Source organism: Salminus brasiliensis, chromosome 1, assembly GCF_030463535.1.
Source record: "Salminus brasiliensis chromosome 1, fSalBra1.hap2, whole genome shotgun sequence".
Classification (NCBI taxonomy): domain Eukaryota; kingdom Metazoa; phylum Chordata; class Actinopteri; order Characiformes; family Bryconidae; genus Salminus; species Salminus brasiliensis.
The window spans coordinates 77,382,709-77,408,722 of NC_132878.1; the positions used below are offsets into that span (position 1 = coordinate 77,382,709).

At 40.5% G+C, this 26,014-nt stretch overlaps 1 protein-coding gene across 1 annotated transcript in view; it reads left to right on the forward strand.

The window, feature by feature from the left end:
- LOC140564368 (uncharacterized) overlaps positions 1–26,014 on the forward strand; it is a 179,097-nt gene that overhangs the window by 94,466 nt on the left and 58,617 nt on the right. Inside the window, exons 17-23 of the mRNA XM_072689769.1 lie at positions 585–806; positions 5,140–5,370; positions 5,804–6,034; positions 8,506–8,628; positions 11,179–11,404; positions 11,520–11,528; positions 20,922–21,030. Coding sequence (XP_072545870.1) covers positions 585–806; positions 5,140–5,370; positions 5,804–6,034; positions 8,506–8,628; positions 11,179–11,404; positions 11,520–11,528; positions 20,922–21,030 — 1,151 coding nt within the window. The remainder of the gene's footprint in view (positions 1–584; positions 807–5,139; positions 5,371–5,803; positions 6,035–8,505; positions 8,629–11,178; positions 11,405–11,519; positions 11,529–20,921; positions 21,031–26,014) is intronic.

Sequence of the window (26,014 nt, forward strand, 5' to 3'; positions counted from 1 at the left end):
GTATTTTGGCAGTGACTTGTGTTTGAGAGTCTTTTACAAATCAAATGTTTCAGTGCTTCTTTTTCGGGCTGTCAAAGTTAATGTGTTAATAACATGTTAGCATGAAGTAATAACATTTGTTAGATTGACTCTTTGAAGCATTTATAGACTTGCAAGCTGAAGTCCAGCAACTCTCACGCTGTATTTTGCTCTAATAGAATCCCATACTGCACCCTCTCATTCAGATACAACTTTTAAACAGCTTCTGAAGTGATACCTTCATGACCTTCAGACTACTCTAAACAGAGCTCACTAGAGACCTGGAGAGAAATCAACCAGCAGCAAACTAGATATCTACTCCCCCCCCCTTAAGCCTCTACTGCAACAACCCACAATACCTATTAAAAAACTAAACTATTGACTGTATATATTCTATACAGTATATGATGCATATCATAATTGGTTGGAACATGAAGCCACTGTTGCTGTACCCACTGGACATCACTGATGAATAGTGGAAATTGTGTGTACCATTGCAGTCAAATGTTCAAAAAGACCAGGAAGGTAGCGGTGAATCCATAACGACCTTCATTTTTGACTTGCAGCTGAAGCATCAGGCTAAGCAGATGGAGCGGATGAAGGGAGAATTGGCCACCTCTGGGCAATGTTTCGCTGCGGATACAGAGCGCTGGAATCAGAGGAACCTACTGCTTCAGAAGCAGCTCCAGCAGGTCCAGGAGCAAAATGTCCAGCACACACAAATTCTCCCCAAGCTCAGAGACAACCTCAACCAGTCCCAACGTGCACTGCAGCTCAGCCAAGAGAAGGTATGCTGTACACAGTTACTGTACACATTCGGATGTTGTGAATGCAGGCTTGTATAGCACAAAGAAAACCCTTATTGTTAGTGAAACAGACTTGAAATCAGTCCCGAACCTGTCCCTACTGAATGGAAATCAAGTGTAAGTGGTTCAGTACAGAAGTATCAATTTGAGGACTATCTACATGACATACATGCATATGAATTTAATAACACATGACGGTTTATAAAAAGCTTATGCTAAACTTTTTAACATAAGTTAATGTTTTCTCACCTTTCCATGTGTAAATGACATTGTTTCGACACTATGGTCCTGTAGTAAAGTGAGTGATCCATTTGTAACACTCGTTGAAGCATCATTCTCAAGCAGTGGAGCTTAAAATGCAGAGGCACAGCTCAGAACACCATATTTTCAGTTTCAATTTCAAGATTTGAATGTTCTCGAATTAAAGTGATAAATTTCATATGCATGCCAATACAAGTTGTGGATAGTACTTTTTCAGTTTACCTCTAAAAAAAAAAAAAAAAAAGATCTAAAATATGTTCTAGGCCATTACTCTTAATACCTCTTACTTGGAAATGATACGTCATAACAGTGTTAATAATGGAACTGAGTTTAAGGCAGAGGTGGCTTGAGTAACGCGTTCAAGTTGATGGGTCATGTTATATACAGTCCAGTGCTGAAGGAGCTTAGACCATAAGTCATTGGAAAAGTAGACAGTGTGTCAGCTTCTGACTGACTGGCAACTTTCTCTGACCGATGAAAGACAACTGGACCCCTGACTGACTGACTAACACTGACATTCAGCGCTGCATACCAGCTCAGTCTATAAATACACTACACTATACCGATCCCAATAAACCTTATCATGAACAGCATCTGTGTTCCTTGTTCACACAGTGAACCCTTCATGTTATTTCTTCTTTCTTCTCTGTCTCTGTCCTTTATTAAGTACTAATTATGTAAAGCTGCTTTGTGACGACAACAGTTGTAAAAAGCGATATACAAATAAATTTGACTTGACTTGACTTGACAGTGCTCTAACTGTGCTAGCTAACATCTCTGAACAACATCCCGGGAGAAGTCCCGCCCTTCCCAGAAATGGATATTCTGATTGGTTCTGTCTTTGACTTGGCTGCCTTTTGTCCTGTCCCCTAGCTTAAATAGAGATTCTGATTGGTTCTGCAGTGAACTTTGACTCTCTTCCTGTTTGTGTGTATAGGTGAGTGTTAAAGGAAAGTGGATTTCTTTTAGTTAGTGGCTGAACCCAGTTAAGAGTTGAGAACTTGCATTTATTAGGTGGGCTAAATCAAAACCTTTATTGGACTGCTTCTGGCCTGTAGGCTGTATGTTTCCAACATCTGGTTTAGGGGTTCTTATGTCAATACCATGCAATGTATCAGGCAAATGCTGACATAAACAGTTCATGAATACTGAATTATTGCTTTTTATGTACACTACTCAATGTCAATGCATGGCTTGTGTAGGTAGGCGTCCAAATAAAGTACTAATTATTACTAATTATTGTACTAATTATAATTATTATATTTATGTACTAATTATTACATTATCAGTTTGTTGAGCATTATGAGAATCATTTGTTTCCCTCTCACTGCTTACCTGTAAGCACACTGCAGGTGTTAGAATTGCAGGGCGACTTTCTGACACTTTTCAGGTTCACTATAACTTTATGCTTAATAGTTTCACCCAGGCTGCACACAGCTGGAGCCTTTTAACCTACTTTGTTTTGAGAACGAGAGTGCTGCTGTTTGCTCAGGACACAACCTTGAAGCTGTATTTAGGGCACTTTGGGTAAACGCCTTGGGTTTAATAGATGATTCTGGCGGAGGGGAGGTGCTTAATTCATTTCCAGAGATGGCAGACTCTTCCTGCCCGCAGATCACTGCTGGTCAGGGTGGGACGCACCCTGGCACGCAGAGAGACCCTCATTATGCTGTGCAGAGCAGCACCATGTGATGGGCACAAACAGCAAGAAGATAAAAAAGGCCTGCAAATTTGACATAGCAGCCCCAAGGTCATCCAGTTGCCCCTCTCTGTTAATAAGCCAATGGCAAATGCCATTTTAATCACAGGTTCTTTATTACAGTCACAAGAGGAGCATATCAAAGTCATTATGCACTTTCGAAGTCATTTATCAGAGGGAAAGGGAAAGAAAAAAAAAACTCTTTAAAGCCATGAAAACATTTCACTGATAATGCTTTAATGACATCAGCTCGTGAGGGTCATGAAAACAGGGCTTTCACTGAAGCTGGCTGGAATGTAAAATTGTCGAAATGAAATTAGAAGCCAAATAAGATCGTTTAATGTTTGATCACGATGATTGTGTTTGACTCAAATATGCTTTAATTGTGTTCATTTGTGTACTCTGGCTTTTCAGTGTTCATTTGCTTTCAGATGAGCAGCTCGAGATGCTACATGTCAAAATCTCCCACTGCTGAAAGGTCTTGAATGAACGGTTTAATTAATACAAAAACCCAATTTTGTTGCAGATGCATGAAGTCACCCATATGTCAGTTTCTGCAGTTGTAAACTTTTGACATCTTCTGTAGCGCACTGTGAAAAGAAATGACGTTTCAGAGGCTGAGAAACCATTCTTCTCTTCAGTTCTATTCTATTCCGCAAAGATGCTGTGTAGCCGAGGAGCCCATTCTCTGCAGAGTTATTTATGTTTACATGTAAGGCGTTCAGCAAACGCTCTTATCCAGAGCGACTTACAAAAGTAGTTTGTTGTCCACTCAGAAAATATCTCCAGCTAGAGTAAATAAGACTCTTGAGCTGAGACACAGTCAGTGCTGTTGTCCTAGATACACATATGCACAGTAGCTGACAGTTAGATACAAACAATATACAATGCTGAGATATAACATAACATATACTGCCAAATTTGTGTTCATTTAACAGCTCTCCGAAGATATAGGTCTTCAGTCAGCAAGTTCTTTTAAGAGGTATTGAAGACAAACATCTAGACCAGTCTTCCATACCTCTTGAAGGGTCGTAGGTCAAGCTGTGCTGTATTTAAGGTGTGAAGGGCTGTGGGTGTGCAATGGGATTTGACCATTGTCATCAGTTAAGGAGAGGCTGGTCTGTCTTTGGCTTTGTACTCCGGTATCCAGGTCTTGAGTCTGGAATAAAGCTGGCAATGAACTGCTGAGTTCATGAACTGCTGAGTTCAAAAGGGTTTCTTCAATTATTATATTAAATTAAATACAATTAAATCATCTAAATATTTTTTTAATCTAATGCTAAATACTTTATTCACACATTGCTCGCTAGATTTTTATTAAATGATACAAAACACAATAAAATTAAATACTCATATACTATGAGTTTTCCAAACAAAATTAACATAACCTCCAATCAGCCATAACATTAGCACCACTGGTGAAGTGAAAAACAATTATTATCTTCATCTGCAGTGATATCTCTCAGGGGGTGGAAATATTAGACAACATGTGAGTCCGTTCTTGACGGTGATGTGTTAAAAGCAGGGAAAATTGACAAGAATTTGAGCCAAGTTGTTATGTGTAGACGACTGGGTCAGAGCATCTCCAAAACATCAGACAGGTCCTGTGTTTTTTTTCTGGTATGCAGTGGTCAGTACCTACCAAAAGTGCTCCAAGAAAGGACAGCCAATTAACCGCCGGCAGAGTCATTGGCAGCTAAGGCTCACTGTTACGATCCATAGAGGCTGGTCTCGAATGGTCAGATCTGTTGTGGCGGGACAAGCGGGACCTACTTAGTATTAGGCAGTATTAATATGTCATGGCTAGTCTGTGTATTTATGAAAATAAATATGGTTAGTAACAACTCTCATTGTAATTCACTGTGTTAAACTAACCCAGTCCTGTGCAGACTGTACTTTGGCCTGGGTAGCTCTCACTGTGAATGATTTGCATGCTTCAAAATTGAGCTGTATTTCAGCCACCAAGACAGAATTATATCAAATCTAACTTTGAAAACGTAAACAAAACTCTGTCATCAACAAACACATACGAAAAAAGGAAAACAAATGTGTAAAAACACAGTTTTTAGGGTAAATGTGAATATTTGTTTTCTCTAATGACACAAGAACCATCTAATTTATATATCTCCGCCAATTTAGCCTACCACAGTTAAGCTTTGCCCGTTCATGCTGCAAAAATGTTTCGTTTGTTGTCATTTGCATTTCAGTTAAGAAGATGGTCATGTAAAAATTATCATAAAAAAAATAATATTTGGATCATAAAACTGCACACGTTATAAGTGAACCTTGAAGTACAGCACAATTTCCATGACACTAGTCAGTTTGAATAATTATTGTCTCTGCCGGTTTGTTTAGATAAAGGAGTATGAGGAGATACTGAAGAAGCGTGATGGTGAGATGACACTGGTGAAGCAGCAGCTGGAGGAAGTTCAGACAGAGCTGAGCGAGATCAGAACTTCAGTCCAGAGCCACCAGTCAGCAGCTGACATCTTCAAACAGAAGTACACTGCAGCCATGGCGAAAGTACAACAACTGCAAGCCCAGAGCCAGAGAATGGAGGAGGATGCACAGCTCTCTGTGAAGCAGGTCATTCCTTGTGGTAGTAATAGACTTATAGTGGACCACTCTTGGTGTCCCATATTACATCACTGAACATCATTCTTGATGCTGTTGTATACTGTGCAAAGGAGTGCTTTGAAAGGATGCACTCTTGCGTGTTGATTTGTAGGCTACAGTGTATGCTTTTTCAAGGTTCAAGGTTATATTGATCTAACAAAAGCTCTCAACTCCATTTTCCCTGTTTTATTATTCATGTCTTTATTTACATCATTTCTGCCATTTGAAAAAAATGCAAACTACTTATTACATATTATATTATGTGAGTGTTTCATAAATGGAAATGTAAAATTGGAATTATCCCGATTTGGAATCAAATCTAAAGGTCACCATTTCAGAGGCATGAGGCTTTGTTACAACAGTAATGATATATCACTGTCTTGTGCTTGTGATTGGTGGTCAGGTAGAGGAGGCCCGAGCAGAGGTCAGCAGTTTGAGAGATGAAATGTCCAGTCTACAGTGTCGCTATAAGATGAAAGTGAGCCAAATGGAGCACTGGGAGAAGGCAGTAGAGCAGCTAACGGAGGAGCTTCAGGCCGCCCTGGACAGCCTGAGGACCCGAGAAGAGAGAGGCCTCTGGTGTGAGAAGGAGATGGAGAGATTAAGAGTGAAAGTGGATGGTCAGCAAAAGCAGGTCAGTCTCTCAAACACCTGAAAGCATTCCCATGAGCTCAGTGCTTTACTCTGTGTGCTCCAAGTCTACTCCAGTTGATGCACTGATTGCTGCTTTTTATTTGTTGTCTTCTTTTGAGTTGTTTCAAGCAATGAGGAATTTTTCTTAAAAAACATTCCTTTTTGTTTAGTTTGGTATGGCAGATGATTTTCAAATCTTTAAGGAGAGAAAAAAAGCCTAGTCTAATCGTTTATAGGCTATTTAGTACATAACCGAAATATCCCCAAGCATTACTCATTTGATGGCTATGCAATTCAGTGTCTGTATCAGGATTCATTAATACCAGTTAGCCAGTGCACAAGGCATCCTGAGGTTACAAAAGGCAGAAAAAAGGGAAAAGGAATGAATAAAGCACCACCGATGTCACTTTTGTTTTGCGTTCTTTTGAAGATATTTACCATGTCTGGCAATAAATGAATCATTTTTTATTGCAGATAAATTTAATTTGTATGAACTTAACTGCCGCCTACAAGGTCAGACTGGCGGAATGTAATTTTAATCAAATAAAATTTTAGCTGTGTGTTATAAAAGAGTTACCGATTTGAAGAATGACAGTATTTTATTCTTTATTACATTCAGTAATGAGTTTGATTCTCTTGCTGCTGTTGAGGGATATGCATCAGAGTGACTCAATGCCTGAGTGGGTCTCAGCCCACAGATGTCTCCTTTCGTTTGCCTTTCCAGGGAGTCTGTTTTTTTTCTCTCTGGTTGCTTCACTTAATAAATATATAAAGACTAAAACATTGTTTCACATTCCTGACTCCCTTATTATTCACACTTATTACTTTACAATTTTATTATTACAATTACTTTAGCGTCTAATTGTAAATGAATGTTTGCCTGGTGTTGTATTATCAACATTATAATCAAATGTATATGGAAACATGTTTAACAAATACTCATCATGGACATGAATGTCTGGGGCGGAATGAGGGTACAGCAGGCATCATTAACAGAAAAAAAAAATGCTAGTTTTAATTAGTTAGATTTTTTTTTATACAGGACCAAAATATACATACAGCACAACTAAAATTTGGTAAAATGTCTCTTAGCAAGTCATACCTTGACCAGGCGCTTTTGGTAGCCTTCAGAAGTCTGGTTGGATATTTGACAGAAGTCTGGTTGGATATTAGCAGATGCTAATGTCTTCTTGGCAGAATTGGTAAAGGATAAAAGGATAAAGGATAAAGGAGACTTTGTCATTCGCATCACATGTGGTACATTGGGTGAAGCAAAATTGTTAGTTTAACATTTCTTAGTTTTGGGTACAACTCTTATATTTTCCTTATATTTGAGATCAGGCCATTCCAAAAGTTTAATGTTAGCCTGCTTTACTCATTTCACAGCCACCTTTGATGTATTTTTATGGTCTTTGTCCAGTCGGAACATGCAGTTGTGCATACGTTGTTATACTAGCTAATGGTTTGAGGTTATTCTGAGGAACTCTGAGGTAGTTTTTCTTCTTCATTATTCTATCCACATTGTACAATGTACCAGAACAGCGTTCTTGAGGTTGAATGCCTCACCTTTGCTCCTCCAAACAAAAGTATCTTAGGTTATTGTGGGTACACAGCTGAATATTCGTATCTTCAACCATTCAGTTTTCCTCCAGAAGGCCTATTCTTTGTCCCTGTGGTCAGCTCCAAACTTTAGGAGCGAGTGCTTATTTCTTGGATGCCAGCCTCTCAGTTCATGATGATGTTAAACTTGTTTGATCTTTAGACAGTGACACTGATGTTCCAGCAGATTCTAGTTCATGGTAGGCATTGGGTTCTTCCTGACCGAATGTCTGACCCAATTTCCTTTTTGCTGAGGGTAACAGTTTTGGTCTTCTTACAGACCTTGCTAAAGTGGCTACACCTTCCCGTAACTTGCACCTATGTGCAGTTGTTAAAACAGATGATCTTGGATTCTGTAGCGTTGTGGACTTTTAGATTTAGATTAACTCCCACCTCTGAATTAATAGTCTACGTAGTGTTTTTTATATTTGTGACCTGAACAGTTCAAAGAAATCATTGAAAGCTGAAATCATTGAGATTCATGCCTAAGATGAGTATATATAAACATCTGAACACATCTGGACACGACTTGTCAAATGTTTGGAATCATATGACATATTACCTGTTTTTGTTATTAATTTTTTTTTTTACAGTGATTGGAATAAAAAGACCAAATGGAAATGTGGTTTAAAATATTAGGAATTAGCTTATTTTATTTTTTTTAATATTTAAAAGACTTTATATTTAATAAAAATGAAGTCTTGATTTACAGTTCTCTGATTTTAGAATATTCCATTCCTCACTCATTTTATGTGCTTGTTTGCAATTAAACTGGTTCTGTATTATTGAAAACATAGATTGCAAACCTTTGAACAGTAGTGTATATTAATTATTAATCATTTTCATCATGTATTGTTCACGTTATTGTAACAGATATCTGATTATGATGGGAAATGTCTTCGGCTGCAGACAGACTTCACATCATATCAGGGTGCTCACAGTCATTCCAATGAAGAATTTGAAGTCCTGCATAAACAGTTTGGTCTCTGTCAGCAGGTATGTCATGCTTTTTGTCTTTCACTGTCCAATTTTAGCTCTCCTCAGTTTCTCGGTAGCAGATTCATTGTAACAACATTTTAAAGCTTTTACATTTTCAATAAAGGAATTGCGTAGCCCTCATGTAAATGTGGAATGCTGCTCCAAGTGGATCTAAGTGCAAGTCAGTGCAAGTGTATGGAAGATGTTTAGCTATTGGTTAGTAATCTTAGACTTCTAATACTAGACTAGTTTCATGAATGTTGCCTTTATTGCCCTGTTTACACTTCCAGTCACGTTTACACTTGCCTTTGCCAATTGTCGATTTCCCTGTGCAGAACTATATGTTCATTTTTAATTTAGTTCTCGGAAGGAACATCAGGAAGAGAGTGGTACAAACCTAATGCAGGTTAAATGTTGACATAGCTTTGTTATGTGATTAAAAATAAATAAAGAAATTAATTTTGATCAGCTTTTTATAGCAAATGTTGACATAGCATAGTTATTTTTAACTGTGTTAAATAACAAATCCATCTTTATGTATGAACTTAACTCGCAGAGGAAGCTAGCTAAGGCTAAACCACAGCCTTTACACTGCAGAGTTAGTGTCAAGATATCCGCAGAAGCAATTGTCTGGATAAAAGAGTGGTCTCTAAAGTCTGATTAACGCATCAGACGTCTTAGCGGATCACATTATGGTGTGAAGCATTAATTAATAAGACAAGAAGAGTGTGCATGTTTAGTTTCAGTCCTGAAGATACAAGAAATGAATGGGGAAGAGTTTTCAGTGCTCGTCTGCTATCAGTCAGTCATGCTCACCCTGTTTTGCTCAACATTCATATCAGACGCTCAGAGATGCCGCTGCACTCGAGCATTTTACTCTGTTAGCACTGTTAACTAGCACTCATGGCCACTGTTTAAAGCTTGCTTGACTTGTGCTGCACTGCACAAATAATTAAAGGCTTTAGTTAAATATATAGACGGGGCATTTGAAGACGGCAGGATCCGTGATAACATTTGCCATTATTCACTCAGGCTTTGATTGCCTGACAGAAACAAATTAGGGCCGGGATTAATTTCCAGCAAAAACGTGCCGAGTCAATGCAATTGACTCCAATTACAGAATAAAAGGACACAAAATATTCAAATGAGCAGCACGGGTGATTGGCAGACTGACACAGAATGGAGGTGTGGAGCTGTGCCCAGTGTCGAGCGCCAGCCATTCATGGGCACCTGACGTGAAATAATAGCCTCTCATTCAGACAGCGTAGCTGTAAGCGCCAGACATGTGTTCCAGCATGAGAACATGCCCCTAGTGGCATGTATTTTTTTTGTTGTCAGGTCACGCCAGTGGCCGTTGGCACGCACCCAGCGTTTTGAATAACGGGGTCACATTAAGACGCTTAAATTAACATGCATTATACATGCTAAGTGCGTTCAGGTGTCGGCATGTTTCTGTAATGGGCCGGATGGTTACATACATGAGCGTAATTAGGGTAATTAAATAATAATGGACACAAATGCAAATCCCAGATTGATAGTGGTGGGCACAGACTGTAGGGCCTGTTTAGTATGCCCTTGCTAAACATAGTAGCAGCACTTGTAGTTCTCATTAAATGGCACTAGTTGTAAACACTATAGCCAATCACTGCAGCATGCTTGACAACGTTAGACAGTCCAAACGGCTAGTCACCAGCTCCAAGAAAGAAAAAATTGAAATGCAACCCTGCTGAGTTCCTTGAAACTATGTGCCTCAACATATGATATATATACACTTCTGAGCCAAAACATTAAGACCACTTATAGATAAAACAAATAACATTGATTATCTTGTAGAGATGGTGCATGTAAAGGTGTGGGTTGAATGGTAGACATTAACTAAGCAGTTGTTTCTCATAGGTTATGTATCAGATACAGTTGAAATGGTCAGGTGTGAAGGCAAGGAGGCAAATTGTTATGACCTGACAATTGTGCCTGAGCATCTCCAAAACACCATAAGGGCAGTGAAGGCTATCCCATCTGAAAAGAACTGCCAGAAAGGCTTTTGTGGCACAAGTCGCAATTTTGAATGATGGTTTAGGGAGGAATAGCACCCCTGCTGTGTAGCTGGGAACCAGTCAAAGTGCCCATGCTAACCCCTGTCCACTGTCAAAAGTGCCTACAATGGGCACACAAGCATCTGAACTGGACCTTGGTGCAGTGCCAGAAGGTCGCCTGGTCTGATCAGTCCTGTCTTTTTTCACATCACTTGAATGGCTGGGTATGTTTGTGGCATGTACCTGTGGGATGCACTGGGTCGTGTGAGATTCGCAGCAGATGCTAATGTCCTAGATACCACAAGCCACCTTCATAGGTCAGGTAAGGTGTCAGGACACAAAACTGGCTTGTTTGTTTGTTTGTTTGTGTTGGAAATCTAAACTGTATAATAATAAAACAATAAAACCAAACACCAAACAGACTCAATGATGATTCTCTCCAAGAGCAAGGCTGGCGACGAACCATCTAAACCTATCGTTTATACTATTTTGCATAAATTTGACAATTTCTCAGTTATGTCCTTGTGTCCATCAGGCCCTGCAGCAGAGCGAGGATGAGATGGCACTAGTGAAGACTGAGCTGCAGAACATGCAGCTGGCACTGCGCAGCACAAGTGAAGAAGTGCAGGAGTTGCGTGAGGAGGTGCAGAAGATGCTGAAAGACGAGAAACAGAAGGAGGAGGAGAACCAAGCTACGAGAAACCACATAAAGCTGTTCAAAGAACAACTTCAGCAACTTCTTTCCCTATACACAGACGCAGGTAAGAATAAGTATTGGGACACTGGCTCATTGATTGTTTTTTTTTTCCCCAAAACCAAATGAGTTTATCCTGCTTTTGTTGGAGTCTCTACTGTCCATGGAAGGCTTTCTACTAGATTCTGTAGGTGTATGTGTGTGTGTGCATTTGCACATCTGTGTCAGCTGTGAGTGCAACTTAAATGTAGCTGAATGCATTCGTTAGAAGGGGTGTCCACAAACATTTGGACATAAAGTGTATGCCATTGCACTCACAATCTTTGGACCCACAATGAAGAAGGTGCCATATGTATTAATTTCAGATATCCATTTCACAATGGTTCCCTCTAAATGCTCTACAGGACCTCAAATGGAGCTTTTAGATGTGTTTGTGTAGGACTGGGGATGATTTGCAGCCATTAGCTTTACAGTAGGAGGGTTCACATTACAAGTACACCAAAATGTCCGTGATGTTTGGCACTCACAGCTCTCCACAGAAACTGTAGCATTGCAGAGCATTGGGTGTGCTGTGTATTTGTGCTTATGTAGTAAAATATTGCTCATTTGATTAAGTAGACCCCCATTCTCCCACTCACCACAATTATAAAGGTTGTGGAATACTGCTACTTTGATATGTCTATATTTATGTGTATTCCCTTGTTTAATGCTGTTCCACAGAGCATACATGTGGCTGCACTCCACAAACATATTTTATATAGAGGATGAATGATATTTCACTGAACACTCGAACATGTTCAACCTAACCTCTGTCTGCTTCATCTGTAGCGTACGGTCGATCATCATGGACAATAATTTCAACACTTTTCCCTGCACTTACAAAGGAACAGGAGGCCCATTGGCTCAAAACACACTTATAATAGAAGTCAATTGGATTGAGTTTCAGCACCTGCCCACTGACTTCTTTTGTAAGTGCGTTTGGAGTCAATGGCTTTTCTGTTCTTTTACAAACACACTTAAAATAGAACACACATAATATAACACACTTCTAATGGAGGCTAGGGGCCAGGCACATCTACAAATTGAACAAAGCTCGTACAGAAGCGTCGTTCTCTATGGTAATCAATCTTATACTACAAATGAAGCTGAATCAATCAGCAGAGATTGGATTGTAAAGCTTTTTCTTTTAAATTCATAACATGTTAACCATGTAGAAAATGTTGAAAATCTCAGTACTGTAGTTGTTTAAGAGAGAGAGAGAGAGTGTGTGTGTGTGTGTGTGTGTGTGTTAGGGGGTGTTTTTTGGCCAGCTTATGGGTGGGTGAGTGAGTGAGTTATCTTGGCATTAAGACACTGGGGTGTGTGATCACTACCCCAGGCTCTTTATGTGGCTGATAGCCATGCCTCATTAGCAGCCCGCTAATAAAGTAACGCTGTTGCGTCTGCCGCCATGGCCTCCTGGTGTGAAGTCAAGCCACAAGAGAGCTGCCGGCCATGGCACACCACATGCAAAACACATAAACACACACACATATGCTCATTCAGGCGCAGGCTGGCTTGCTCCCTGTTGGTAATAGTGTGCAGTTCTTACTGCCTTAAGATCAGACCTGCATAAATGAGCTTCTGGATAAATATTTCATGCTATAGTTTTCTTTGTTTCTTTCTTTTTTTTAAAATAATAAACAAAGTCTCATAAGCATGTTCATTCTTTGTGGTGTGAGATTAGCAGTGTGTTTCTATTGAGACTGCTAACCACTGTGCAATACCTGATAGACCACCAGAACTGTCACAAGCACTTCCTTTTATCTTTGAGAGACAGGAAAACGTAAAGCTCCACTGGACCGTCCTTTTTCTGACCTTCCTTTTACTGTGAGAAAACAATTCAACACTATGGGTCTGGAAAAAAGTGGAGTTGATCTTGCTGAGAAACACAAACAAACACAAACAAGACATTTGACTGACCACTCCAGCTTCCAGACTTCAACATTATTGAATGCATTTGGGTTGACTTGGATGGTGAGAAGCAATACATGCTCTGGCTTGTAAGACTGAACTTTAGAGGTATGGAAGAATTCCATTGGATTTTGGAGTATTGCTGTGAGGATGTGATTGCGATCAGCGAGAAGAGTGTTAGTGAGGTCAGGATATTAGTTGATAGCCACCCCCCTCTTCCCCAACTCCTCAACTCATCCCAAAAGTGTTGGGCGAAGCACCATCATTCCAGAAAACACAGTTCCATGGCTCCACAGCACAATGCTGAGGGGTTCATAGCCCTTTAACCCAGGCCTGGCATTAGGCATGGTGCCAATACGTTCATGCTTAGTCCTAGTCCATTGGCAACACTTCTCCATAGGGACTAGACAAGCTGTGTGTAGGCATTTGCACATCTGTGTCAGCAATGAGTGCAACCTAAAGTAGCTGAATGCATTCGTTAGAATGCCCACAAACATTTGGACATGTAGTGTATATACCACAGTATAAGGGTTTATTGTGCCAGTCCTGTGGATGCATCTAAGTGTGGAACACTCCTGTTGAGCCCTGTTGAGAGGTGAACACTTGACACAGCTGCATCCTTATGATGCTCACACTGCTTAATTCAAGCTTGGCTGTGTAAGGGCCTACGGATGCAGCCTTCTGCACAGAGCTGGGTAGAACTGAGTAGAACTTTCTGGTTCATGTATGCATAGTCTTTAGTGAGGATATGTCTATGGTTAGCATGGTTGCAGTGACAGTGCTGGTTATTTAAGAACATGTCAGCTTTAGGATGTGCACCCCCCCCCCCCCCCCATCTTTTGGCCTACCGCTCAGTTTCCGGCCTGTATCAGAGCTATTGCTTGTGTGTGTGGCTTAGCTGAAGCTGACATGCCCCCGCTTGGCTGTACATGTTCAATACACACGCACAGGAACTGCATCCCACCTTAATGATGGCTGTGTGATGGCGGTTTGTGTGTGTGTGTGTGTGTGTGTGTATGAGGGGTAATGATGCGGTGCGGCGCTGGCTGGCTGGGCTGTCTGTTGAGAACTCCTCATTTGCAGTCTGGGAGGCCTTTGTTGTTTGGCGCAGGCCGTGTTGTTACGCACCCTGGAATGTCTCATTAAGAATTAACGTGGGCATCCTTAGTGGCGACAGGGAGAGATCACCCTCCGACATACAGGCTCACACTCACTTGCACACACATATACACACGCTCCCCACCTCCCCGGCAAACGGCCCTCCAGCCCGAGCGCTTTAATTACCAGGAGCTATCTATCCCCCCTTTGTCCGCAGCGTGCTGGTTATGATCTGATTCTGAAGCATGCAGGCCTCGGCTGTCTGGCGGCTCCTCCGCCTCACCTGGCACCCTAACCTCCTCATTACCCTCCAGCTTTCCGTTCCTGCTAAACACCCCGATGCTTGCTTCAACTCACACCATTGATTTTTTAGAGATGTTAGATTTTCGAGCTGCACAGATTGTTTCTATTATCGATTAATCTGTTGACTGTTATTCAGCTAATTGACTAATCAAACCATTATGCTGTTTGCAGTTCGTCCGACACCCTTGCTTACTTCACCTCACACTGGTGCTGAGACTTTTCTAAATTAGTAAAGAAACTTTTATTTCTCTCAACAGTTCATCTATCAAGTGTTATCTGATTAATCAACTAAATAACCCATTATAGCTTCAGCATTAACTTGCCTCTGCTTACACAGCTGCTGAGATTTGTCAGTTACTGTTAGATTTCAGAGCTGATATGAACTGTTATTTTTGTGAAAGATAAATAATGAATCAATCAGATATAATCCGACTAATCTGATGAATCAAACCATTATGCATCCTGCAGTTTGCTAAACATCTCGATGCTTGCCTCAGCTCACACTGCTGCTGAGATTTACTGAGGTTACAGTAAGGCACTGTAAGATTTTAGAGCTGAAAGGCACTATTTCTTCTGGACATGTATCAAATATAATCTGATTATTCAACTAATCAAACCATTTTACATTCTGCAGTTTGTTAAACCACTTGTTGGTGCTAGCATCAGCTGACACCGTTAGCTTGTAGGGCTGCTCCTAAAATATTTCTATGATTGATTAAACCATCAGCTGTTCAGTTCGATTCATTAAATAATCAAAACTTTGTGACTTAGAAACTTTGCTAAACATCCCGACACTTGCTTTAACCCATGTAACATGTGATTTCTCAAAAGGCAGCATATTTCATTGTATAACTTGAGACAAGATTCTTAATGTGAGCAAATGAAGTACAGAAATTAAGCATCCCATTAGTATTGCTTATAATTTGAGGTAATAAAAGCATGCCCAGACCACACTTCTCAAAAAATGCAGCTTTCTCTTTACCTTAAAATCGAATACAGGAGGAAAAAGCATATTTGTATGCTTGTTGCTAATTCACTAGCTCATGGATAGTGCATGTGTTGTGAGACTCTTAGGTAGCTGAGATAACTAATTACTTAACCTGCTCATGTCTTTAAAAAAAATATGTAATAAAATCATGAAAATCATGTTTTAATGCAGGATCTATTTTTTACTTTACTTGAAAAGTTCTTAAAATTAGGTTTGGATGGTGTAATGGTAGTCATGTGCTGTTTACTGCAGTATTTCCGTATAATAATTGCAGCTGCGCTGTGTGGGCTAGCTTAGGTCCAGCACATGAAAAACGTTTCATTTCAGCTCTGTCTTTCCAACACCAGTCGCTTAACTTCATTCTTCAGATTTTAGTCCTAGATATTTTTGCATGATATTTTTGCAGATATGAGCTATGAGCCTCACTGGGATCATCAGTATCAGCCAGTATTATCAGCCAGCTGAGAGATCAGTCAAGCCATATTGCTCTTATTTTTACTTACTATGATGTTAATTGTTCAGATTCACCAGTTCAGTCTGTGTTGTTGACACGTATTCAGCAGTGGGGCTCATATTAGCACACGTGTCTAAAATGTGTTGGTAGTTTTCAAAAGTATTTTTTGTTACACAGATAAAATCACTGGTCGGCATTATCACCCAATGTTATTGGCCACCCAGTATATCAGTCAGGCTTTACTACAGAGCAACATGGGCAACTTTCATGCCATAAACAGTGTCAGCGTCACTGACTAACCCTTAAATCTATATTCGATTCGCCTCCTCAGGTTGCTAGGGACGGTGCCGTCTCACCCGTGCCCAACATCTATCCACTGTTTTATCTGCTCACCCGCGTCTTCATTCCTGGGTGTCAAGGCAACAGTTTCAGTTGATGAGATTCCCACAGATCCACCCCCCCCCCCTCTTTTTCCGCCTCCGCCCGGAACTTTAAAGGCTGCTCGACAGCGCGCGGCATATTGATTTCCAGGGGCATTTAAAATGTAAAATGTAAAGATATTGGTGCGGTTTGATTGGAATTGGTGTTGACCAGCCATAAGTGATGGATTGCATTTGAAAAATCTTTTTCCCCTTCTCTGAAACGAGGGGAAAAAACGAGGAAGAAAAAGGGAAGATGTGCCAAGAACCATAAAGGTTCAAGTGGGTGATTGAACTATATGAAGGCAGCCGGACTGAATCAAGCAAAAAAAAAAAAGAGAGCGGACTGACAAGGAACCCTCACAGACTTCAACAACAGGGGGTTAAGAGACTGACTTGCCCTTCAGCCACTCTAGAAGAATGCCACGAGCCCTTGGCATGGATGAATGGAGTGCTTAAGCGAATGGAGCCCCTTGCCATGTTTGGTGTTGTTCCCCCCTACTTCCCCTTCCATGACACCATTGTTCTACAGCTAATCAATGAAGGACATTCCTGTTCGGTTCTGCAGATGGTTTTATAAATAAAGCTCATCTTGCTATGTTTGCTTTTTTGTGATTCATTTTTTTTGGTAAGACTTGTGTTTTGGTAAACACATCTAGCATTGCAAGTTTTCTTGCAAATTCAGCATCGAACTGACTCTAATATTATGATTTACAGTATTTCTGACCCCCCGTTTTTCTCTAGCTCCTCATTGTTAGTCTACATATGTAGCTTGGCCTCGGCGGCCCGTGCTGCAGCTCCTGGAGGTGTTTATTTTGTACCATTAAGCCTGGCTCTCCGCTAGAATAAGACGAGGAATAATGCATTATGTGCTGGAATATAACTTAATGCAGTAGCCCGTGCCTATCCCTGCAGAAAAGCCGGCCGCTGATTGGCTGGCAGTGACATGATTTACGAGGCTGTTGTGCGCATCAGCGGTGCGGGGGTTGCCATGGCGAGAGCCTTCTGGAAATGATACATCTCTTTCTAATTGAAGAATCCTTAGCTGCATCCTTCCTACAGTAAAAAACGTTTAAATGCAAATGCTGCTAATGCAGGGAAAGGTGAAAAATTGTAGCTTTACTGCGTGTGAGCGATGAAGGCTAGCTCCTCGGAGCAGAGAGGGTGATGCATGCTATAGAATAGAATCAGGACACAAATGCAGAGCCCAATCTCTGCACTGTGGACACTGACAGTCAACTTAAAATGTAAGGATTCTGTCCTCAGAGCGTAAAAAGTTATAATTTAAAATGGGCTGCACCACTAGAATTTTCTGCCAATATCTGAAATTTAAACAATGAATAAATGGTTAAATAATAATAGTATAACTTTACTAGAAAGTTACAAACAAATAACTTTACAAATAATTGTTACAAATAACTAACTAATAACTAAATTGTTACAAATAACTAACTTTTTTTTTTTTTTAAAACATATTTTTATGAAAAACTTTTATAGAATTATTTTGTAGTATCTTTTAGGTTACTTTGTACATATTTGCCGATGCTGATACATTCTAACATTGTAAAGAAATATAACAAAGCCAGTAGAGGTATATTTTAGATTTCCGTGCAGTATTCCAGCGTCAGCTAAACATTCTACTGTTCTGGAGCTAAGTAAATATGTTTTTTTTAATATTAGTAAAATCGAATGTCTGTAATATTTAAAGAAATAATCATCTGTTACTGGAATGATTCTAAATCGTCATGCATCCTAAATTTAAAAATAGTTTTCCCGATTAAGAAATGGTTTCTCGTCATGACGCCATCTTTTACCGTAGGCCATAAATTTCCATTTTCTGTTGCTCCTAAATGATGCCGTTTGTGCGCAAGTAGTGATATTCTATCCGCTTCACTCAGAGGTATAAATTTTAAAGATGATGGAATTATCAGCGAGCTTTCTCGAGCCTGAAACCCAGGGAGTGGGCCGGAGCAAACTCTTTTCCAATACAACTAGATTACTGCAGATAATTGTGTTACATGGAGTATTGATCGAAAAATTGTTGTACTCCGGAAACATCTAAACACACAATTTCTGTGCTCTCTTTATTGCTCCCCTATCCTACAATGGCCTTCTTCAACCCCCACCCTCACACACCTCTTCTTCTTCTTTTTTTTTTTTTGTTAAAAAAGCGATGAACAAAAAATATGAATTATATATGTATCGCAATAAAAGAAAATCTTGGGTTGAAACATCAGAGAAATTACTTCTTTACAAGAATCTATTGATCACTTTATATCAAAGGCGTATGTTTGACATAAGATTACCTGCCAGTTTGAACATTAGGTACACTGTGTTATAGCCTGGGGCAGTTGTAAGTCTGCCAAAGGGATTGTAAATAAGGCAGCAGCTGTGAGCGCCTCTGGCTCCGAATCAACTCCAACTCGAACCCAAGGCAAAGGTAAACTTCATTTGATGCAGTTTTTTAACCCCCATTTGCTTGCGTAGGTCTGGACGTGCGGCATGCTTGAATTTAAACCCCACAAAGATGGCCAGAACAGCCTGGGAAGACCCAAAGATGACACCTATAGGAGCTGCTCCTCTAGAAAGCCCAGCACCCACCCGAAAAAGCCCACAGATGTTGAGTATTAAAACATGGGAACGGACGGCAGCATACATACTCATACGCTGGCTTTATTCTCCACTAAAGCCCGTCAGAATTAAACATGCTCCCTCCCCTCGCTGTGAAAGCCCCTGGCTTTTAGATTTCAGGCTTGGACTGCAGTGAAAAGACATTATTCTATTACTTCCAGCACTCTAACCTCTACCTGCGTGCTCTGTTGCGTGGAGCAGTAGCACGGGCCCTATCAACAATTAATTGCTCTCCACCGCTCACCCTCTTAGGATGGGCAGTGTTAAGGGGCGATATTAAATCGGTACCTTGGATGTTGTCTTTATTTTTTATATATTTATTTGGGCTTCCTTTTATTTATTTATTTTTTTTACACTTTTTTATGTGTATTCATTTATTTTTATCTAGAGCTGAATTTTTAAGCACTTTCCTCTCTACCTTCCCTTATTGATTATTTAGATTTATAAAACATTTTACCTTGAGGTTCTGTAATCTAGCTGAGGTGGGCTGTATTCGAGCTTTGTGTGTGTGTACATTGTTAAATATTTAGTGATTTCAGTTGGCTCTTCAATTTCCTGCGGCTCAAACAGTTTGGGCCCTGCAACGCCATAAATTAATCATGTTTGGCCGTGGATTTTAGCATTCACTCTTTTAGCCCCCTTCAAGCCTCCCACCAGACACATATCACACGCCATTTAAAACAGGCTGGTCCAGCATGAAAGCCCTTCAAGCTTTCTCGCTCTGTGTATCCATTACTTTCAGCGAGGCTCCAACTACAGGAGCAGCGTTCACTAAAATAACACACTCATCTGCACATTCAATGGCAGTATTCTCTCAGAGGGGTCCGTATTTTAGTTCTCCTGTTTGACAAAATGTGTTCCTCTCCTCACTTCAGTCCAGATCTAAAGTCACAATGCCAGCTCACACTGTGGCTTTAAGTAGGTGTTTTGCATGCACACTCAATACATTAACTGTAGTAAGACCAGAACAAGGCTTTCTCCCCCCCTCTCTGTCAGGTTTACCAGAGAGAGCTCAAGACTGGCTGTATTTCTGCAATGTTTGTGTTTGGGCTCAAAGTAAAGAGTGCCATCTATTGTTGGAGACTGGAATAATTCCTTCCCTTTATAGTAAACACAACAAAAGATTCATTCTCTGAAGTGCACACGCATGGACAAATCCAACATTTAAATGTAGGTTTTATTGCGGAACAGCAGCATTGCTCAAGGAAAATACTTTATTTATTTTCTACAGTGACACAGTGCATGTCTTTGTCACCGATGGTGCTGAGCTGGATTGTACAACAGAAGCCTAAAACTGACATCATTTATTAGGATTTCTGTTGGAACTTCACTTGCATTTGAGACACAATGGAGTGTTTTTCAAATGTTATCTGTCTATAGTGTTTGTATGTGTGTGTGTGTGTGTCAGAGAAGGATACAGACAGTCATTTATTGCATATATTTACTTAAAGAAACATATTTTCAAGTTTATAGTTGTTTTCTATTTAGCAGTTTATATTCATATGAAACAATTTTTTCTAAAATGCATTTGTTTACTTCTATGATTTATGTGTATACAGAAATGTGACGGGGTATATAAATGTATACATATATGTAAATATATTCTGGTTAGATTTCAAAGAACAGATATCTTAAAAATACATACATTGAGCAGGACAACCAGCTTCTTTTTTTTTCCCTCACTCTCGCAATTATTTTTTTGTCCAACCCCCCCTCCTCTCTTTCTTTGACTCTGCAGCAGGACAGAAGGAGGGGGCAGTGTTGTTACCATCCAGTCAGGGGACCACAGAAGAGCAGCTGAGTGAGCAGGCAGAGAAACTGGGCAGTTACCAGCTGAGCCATCTACAGTAAGACACACCTACCGTACAACACTGTAAAACTATATTCTACAATATTACATGTTTATCATAGTATTGCGATTTTTTTTACTGTGCACACAAGTTATAACTATTAGTGTGACTACAGAAAAAACACAGTAACAATAATAACCATTCACTCATATTTTGCCATATTTCCATACATGTCGCTGGGGGAGTTATTTACATGTTCATGGAGTACATGTATCCACTACTTTCAGCAAGACAAGAACTACAGGAGCACCATTCACTAAAATAATGCACTCATCTGCACATTCGATGGCAGTATTCTCTCAGAGGGGTTCATCTCTGCAGACGAGACCTAATATCTCAATGCCGGCTCAACACAGTGGCTTTAAGTGTTTTGAGTGCATACACACTCAATACATTAACTATAGTAAGACCAGAACAAGGCTCTTTTTTCTGTATGAGGTGTATCAGACAGCAGATGTACACAAAAGCTGGTGGAGAAATGTGCAAGTTCATATATATATATATATATATATATATATAGACAGTGTCAAACAACACACCAATGAATGCATTCATTTGACCTTTGAACTATAGTGATATACACTATTGTAAGTGACACCATTGACCACTAACTCACCCAGTAATGTACTGTAACACCATTGATCACAAACTCACCCAGCTCCAGTAATATACTGTAACACCATTGACCACTAACTCACCCAACTCCAGTTATATACTGTAACACCATTGGCCACAAACTCACCCAGCTCCAGCAATATACTGTGACACCATTGACCACTAACTCACCCAGCTCCAGTTATATACTGTAACACCATTGACCACTAACTCACCCAGCTCCAGTAATGTACTGTAACACCATTGACCACTAACTCACCCAGCTTCAGTTATATACTGTAACACCATTGACCAGTAACTCACCCAGCTCCAGTTATATACTGTAACACCATTGACCAGTAACTCACCCAGCTCCAGTTATATACTGTAACACCATTGACCACTTACTCACTTGTCTTCCGTGGATTTTGAGGCATGGCGGGTTGAGCCGAGCCGTACTTGAAGCTCGAAGGGCTCTTGGTGCGGATTGGCTTTTGACCATTGCCATCAAGTATGGAGGGGCTGGTCCTTTTCTGGGCTTTGTAGGCCAGAGTCAGGGTTTTGAATCTGATGCGGGCAGCAGCTACAGGAAGCCAGTAAAGAGAACGCAGCAGTGGAGTGACATGGCTGAATTTAGGAATGTTGAAGACGACCCGTGCCGCTGCATTCTGGATGAGTTGCAGGGGCCTGATGGTGCGCAGAGGGAGACCAGCCAGAAGAGAGTTGCAGTAGTCAAGTCTTGAAGTGACGAGAGACTGAACAAGCACCTGGGTGGCCTCTCTAGAGAGGAAGGGTCGAATTCTTCGGATGTTGTACAGGAGAAATCTGCATGACCGAGTTACGTTTGCGACATGACTAGAGAATGATAACTGATCATCCATGAATACACCAAGGCTTTGAGCTTCTGTAGAAGGAGTGACCAGTGAGTTCTCAAAGGAGATGGGAAGATCCTTTTTTTAAGTCCAGCAGATGTCTGTCTTGCTGGGGTTAAGTTTGAGGTGGGGAGCCGCCATCCAAGAAGAGACATCAGTGAGACACGCTGAGATGCGGGCAGAAACCTGTGTGTCAGACTGTGGGAAAGAAAGGATGAGTTGAGTATCATCGGCGTAACAGTGGTAAGTATACTGTAACACCATTGACCGCTAACTCACCCAGCTCCAGTTATATACTGTAACACCATTGACCACTAACTCACTCAGCTCCAGTAATGTACTGTAACACCATTGACCACTAACTCACCCAGCTCCAGTAATATACTGTAACACCATTGACCACTAACTCACCCAGCTTCAGTTATATACTCATAACACCATTGACCACCAACTCACCCAGCTCCAGTAATATACTGTAACACCATTGACCACTAACTCACCCAGCTCCAGTTATATACTGTAACACCATTGACCACCAACTCACCCAGCTCCAGTAATGTACTGTAACACACCAACCTATTGTCAGAGTCCCAACAATGCTTAAGGATAGAGGATCAAATTCTCAGTTACAGTAAGCTCCCCTTACTCTCTCGCTCTGCCCCTATATTGCTTGCTGTATTCTGGCAGGAGAAGTGCGACTCATGCCTCGCTGTTGGTTGCCTCGTGTATGTCGAGGCAGCGTGTTTAAACAGCATCTGTGTGTAATCTGTGTACAGTGTGCGTCAGTTCCAAACCAGCATGCGCTCACGTAACTAGTGTTTTGCCCTTTGGAGTATTTAGTTTGATCTTTGCTCGCCGGCTGACTTAATCAGTCTTATTTGGGATTTCATTGCTTTTTTTTTTTTTCTTTTTCTTTTTTGGAAGTTGTTAACATGCGCACCCACAGGTGGCTCGACTGGATCCCACGTTCTTTCCCCAGCGTACAAATGTCGATTATTAGGCTAAGCATGGTGCAAAATGTCTTTCAGCTGTGCCTGGGAACCCCCTGTTTCCCCCACCTTTCTCTCTCTGCCTCTCTCTCTCCCTCTCTCTCTCCCTCTCTCTCATCTCATGCAAACTGCCTTTCCATTTCCCCCACACTGCAATTACAAGGCCTTGCTTTTTTGGCACGGTGTAAGGCTGCAAAGGCAGTCTTATGTAGCCCAATCTGTTAGCATTAATGAAAGACTGCGCTGAAATGCAAACCAGACCCGCTGGCCTATGCGAATGCTGGGGTGGGAAATATGACGATGTGTTACCGATATTGTGATTAATTATGTCACAATGCATTTTTCTAAATTACAGGAAAAACTGTAATCGTTAACTGTGACTGTAAAGGGCCCTATATTGATTGATATATGTAAATGACCTCTGATATGATTGCCTGGGACAGGGACACTCATTTACATTTACATTTATGGCATTTAGCTGACGCTCTTATCCAGAGCGACTTACAAGGTTACTCGTATTACAGAGGTGGACCAATGCAGTGTTAGGAGTCTGGCCCAAGGACTCTTATTGGTGTAGCGCAGCATAGTCACCCAGACTGGAAATCAAACCCCAGTCTCCCACATGGTGAGGTAGCTCACTAGCAGGAAGTGGTATTATCTGTTGCACCACACCAACCACTACTTATGATAATTTATTGTGAACTGTGCTGTGACATGAATGGTCCGAGTTCAGCTTCTTAGAATGAGTAGATGGACATATGTTTTTCTGTAGATAGCCTGCATTCAAGTTTACATACTACATCAAGCTTTTCGTTTTGGATGATATATGGCCTTTAAAATAGGGGCGTCTTTGATTGTTCCCTAGTATGAACAGAAATCAAACTAACCTCTTTATTAAACTCTTTCTGCAGACCCACAAGTGGCAGCCATTTCTCCACATTTCTATTTACATTAAATCTACACTTTTTTCTTAATAATATAAAACCTCACTAATATTGTTGCATTTACTTCATACGCAATAAGCATTAGAAGTAAAATTATCTAATAGTGTTTTTTGTGTCAGAAACAGTCATGTGAACAGTCAAACATCACATTTTATTGTTACTCAGCAATTGGTTAACAATGGTTAGTTTGCTTCTTGTTCTTGTCCTTGTTCTTTGCCCAGCACTAGTGTTTACCAATTCAAACTGTGGAAAACACAGTGCATCCAACAAAAATGAAAAAAAGCACAAAAAGCTCAGAATGTACATGCTAACCTGTTGTACCATGTGCAGTGTGAAACATGCTAGAACTTGTCTGATGGCATAAAAAATAAAATAACCCAGCTAATTGTTAGTAGACATTTGTACACTATATGGAGTACCTATTAGGAAAGCTTACACTGTGCATAAAATACCATGGTGAAGTGTGTTGTTGTTTTGTACAGTTTTAGAGTGAAACACCATTGAAAGATTATAACATTTCAAAAGATTTGAGTTGTCAGATAACTTTTACCAAGGTCTCAAGCCTTAATTAGCTTGTTAGGGCTATGGTTTGTTCATCGTTAGGAAAGGCAGGGAGATGAACATTTCAAATCTTTACAAAGACTCCTCAAACTTTGTCTTAGCCGACAGCAGTCATGGGCTCCCCTAGCCTAGCACTCTAAAAAATGTAAAACTGTAATGTAATTTAGAAATAGCAGTTAACAGGAATGGTGGAGGTGAAGTTGAGGTCTGGAAGACTACAAACATTTTTCAAGAGATCTGCTTGTAGAAAATGCTAGAAATGCAAATCAATACATGTTTACAATCTGTGATTCTTGCCAAAGGGAGTGTTACTAAGTACTGGCCATGCATGGTGCTTACATTTTTGTTTCTTGTCTTTGTTTTTGTTATTTTGAAACTATAAAAGATGGAAATAAAAAAATACTACTAGTCCCTGTAGTATTGCCAATATAATAGCACTCAGTAGGGCAGATAAACATGAACCTATTGGCACCGTGCCTAATGCAAGGAGTAAGCAGCATTGAGCTGTGGTGCAGTGGAATGTTCACTGGAATGATGGTTCTTCATCCAATACCTTTAGGATCTGGGAGTTGGGGATGAGATGGGCTGTTGATTATCCAACATCCTGACGTCACTAATGCTCTTTCTCTTGCTGAATGCAATCAAATCCTCAAAGCAATGCTTCTGAATGTAGTAGAAATCCACTGTTCCTTTTGAGAAATCTAAGAAAAATGCTATATCCTGATATATATTGTGTAACGCAGAGTCTTTGAGTACTGCCATGTTATATTTTTGCCACATTGCCCTGCTTTTGTGTGCAGCTTTGTGCTTGAACTCTAGATTTTTCTAACCGGAAATATCCTGGCATACAGCTTGATATTATCAACCCCTCTGTGCTCTTTGCGTGTTCTAACCGGACGTAGTGCCCAAACCCTCTATTAGAGCCATTTCTGCTCCTCACCCACTATGGGCTGCAATTATTCATACGCCACCATTTAAGCGGCCTCAACCTTTCGAGCCCCATCATATAAGCTGACTGATT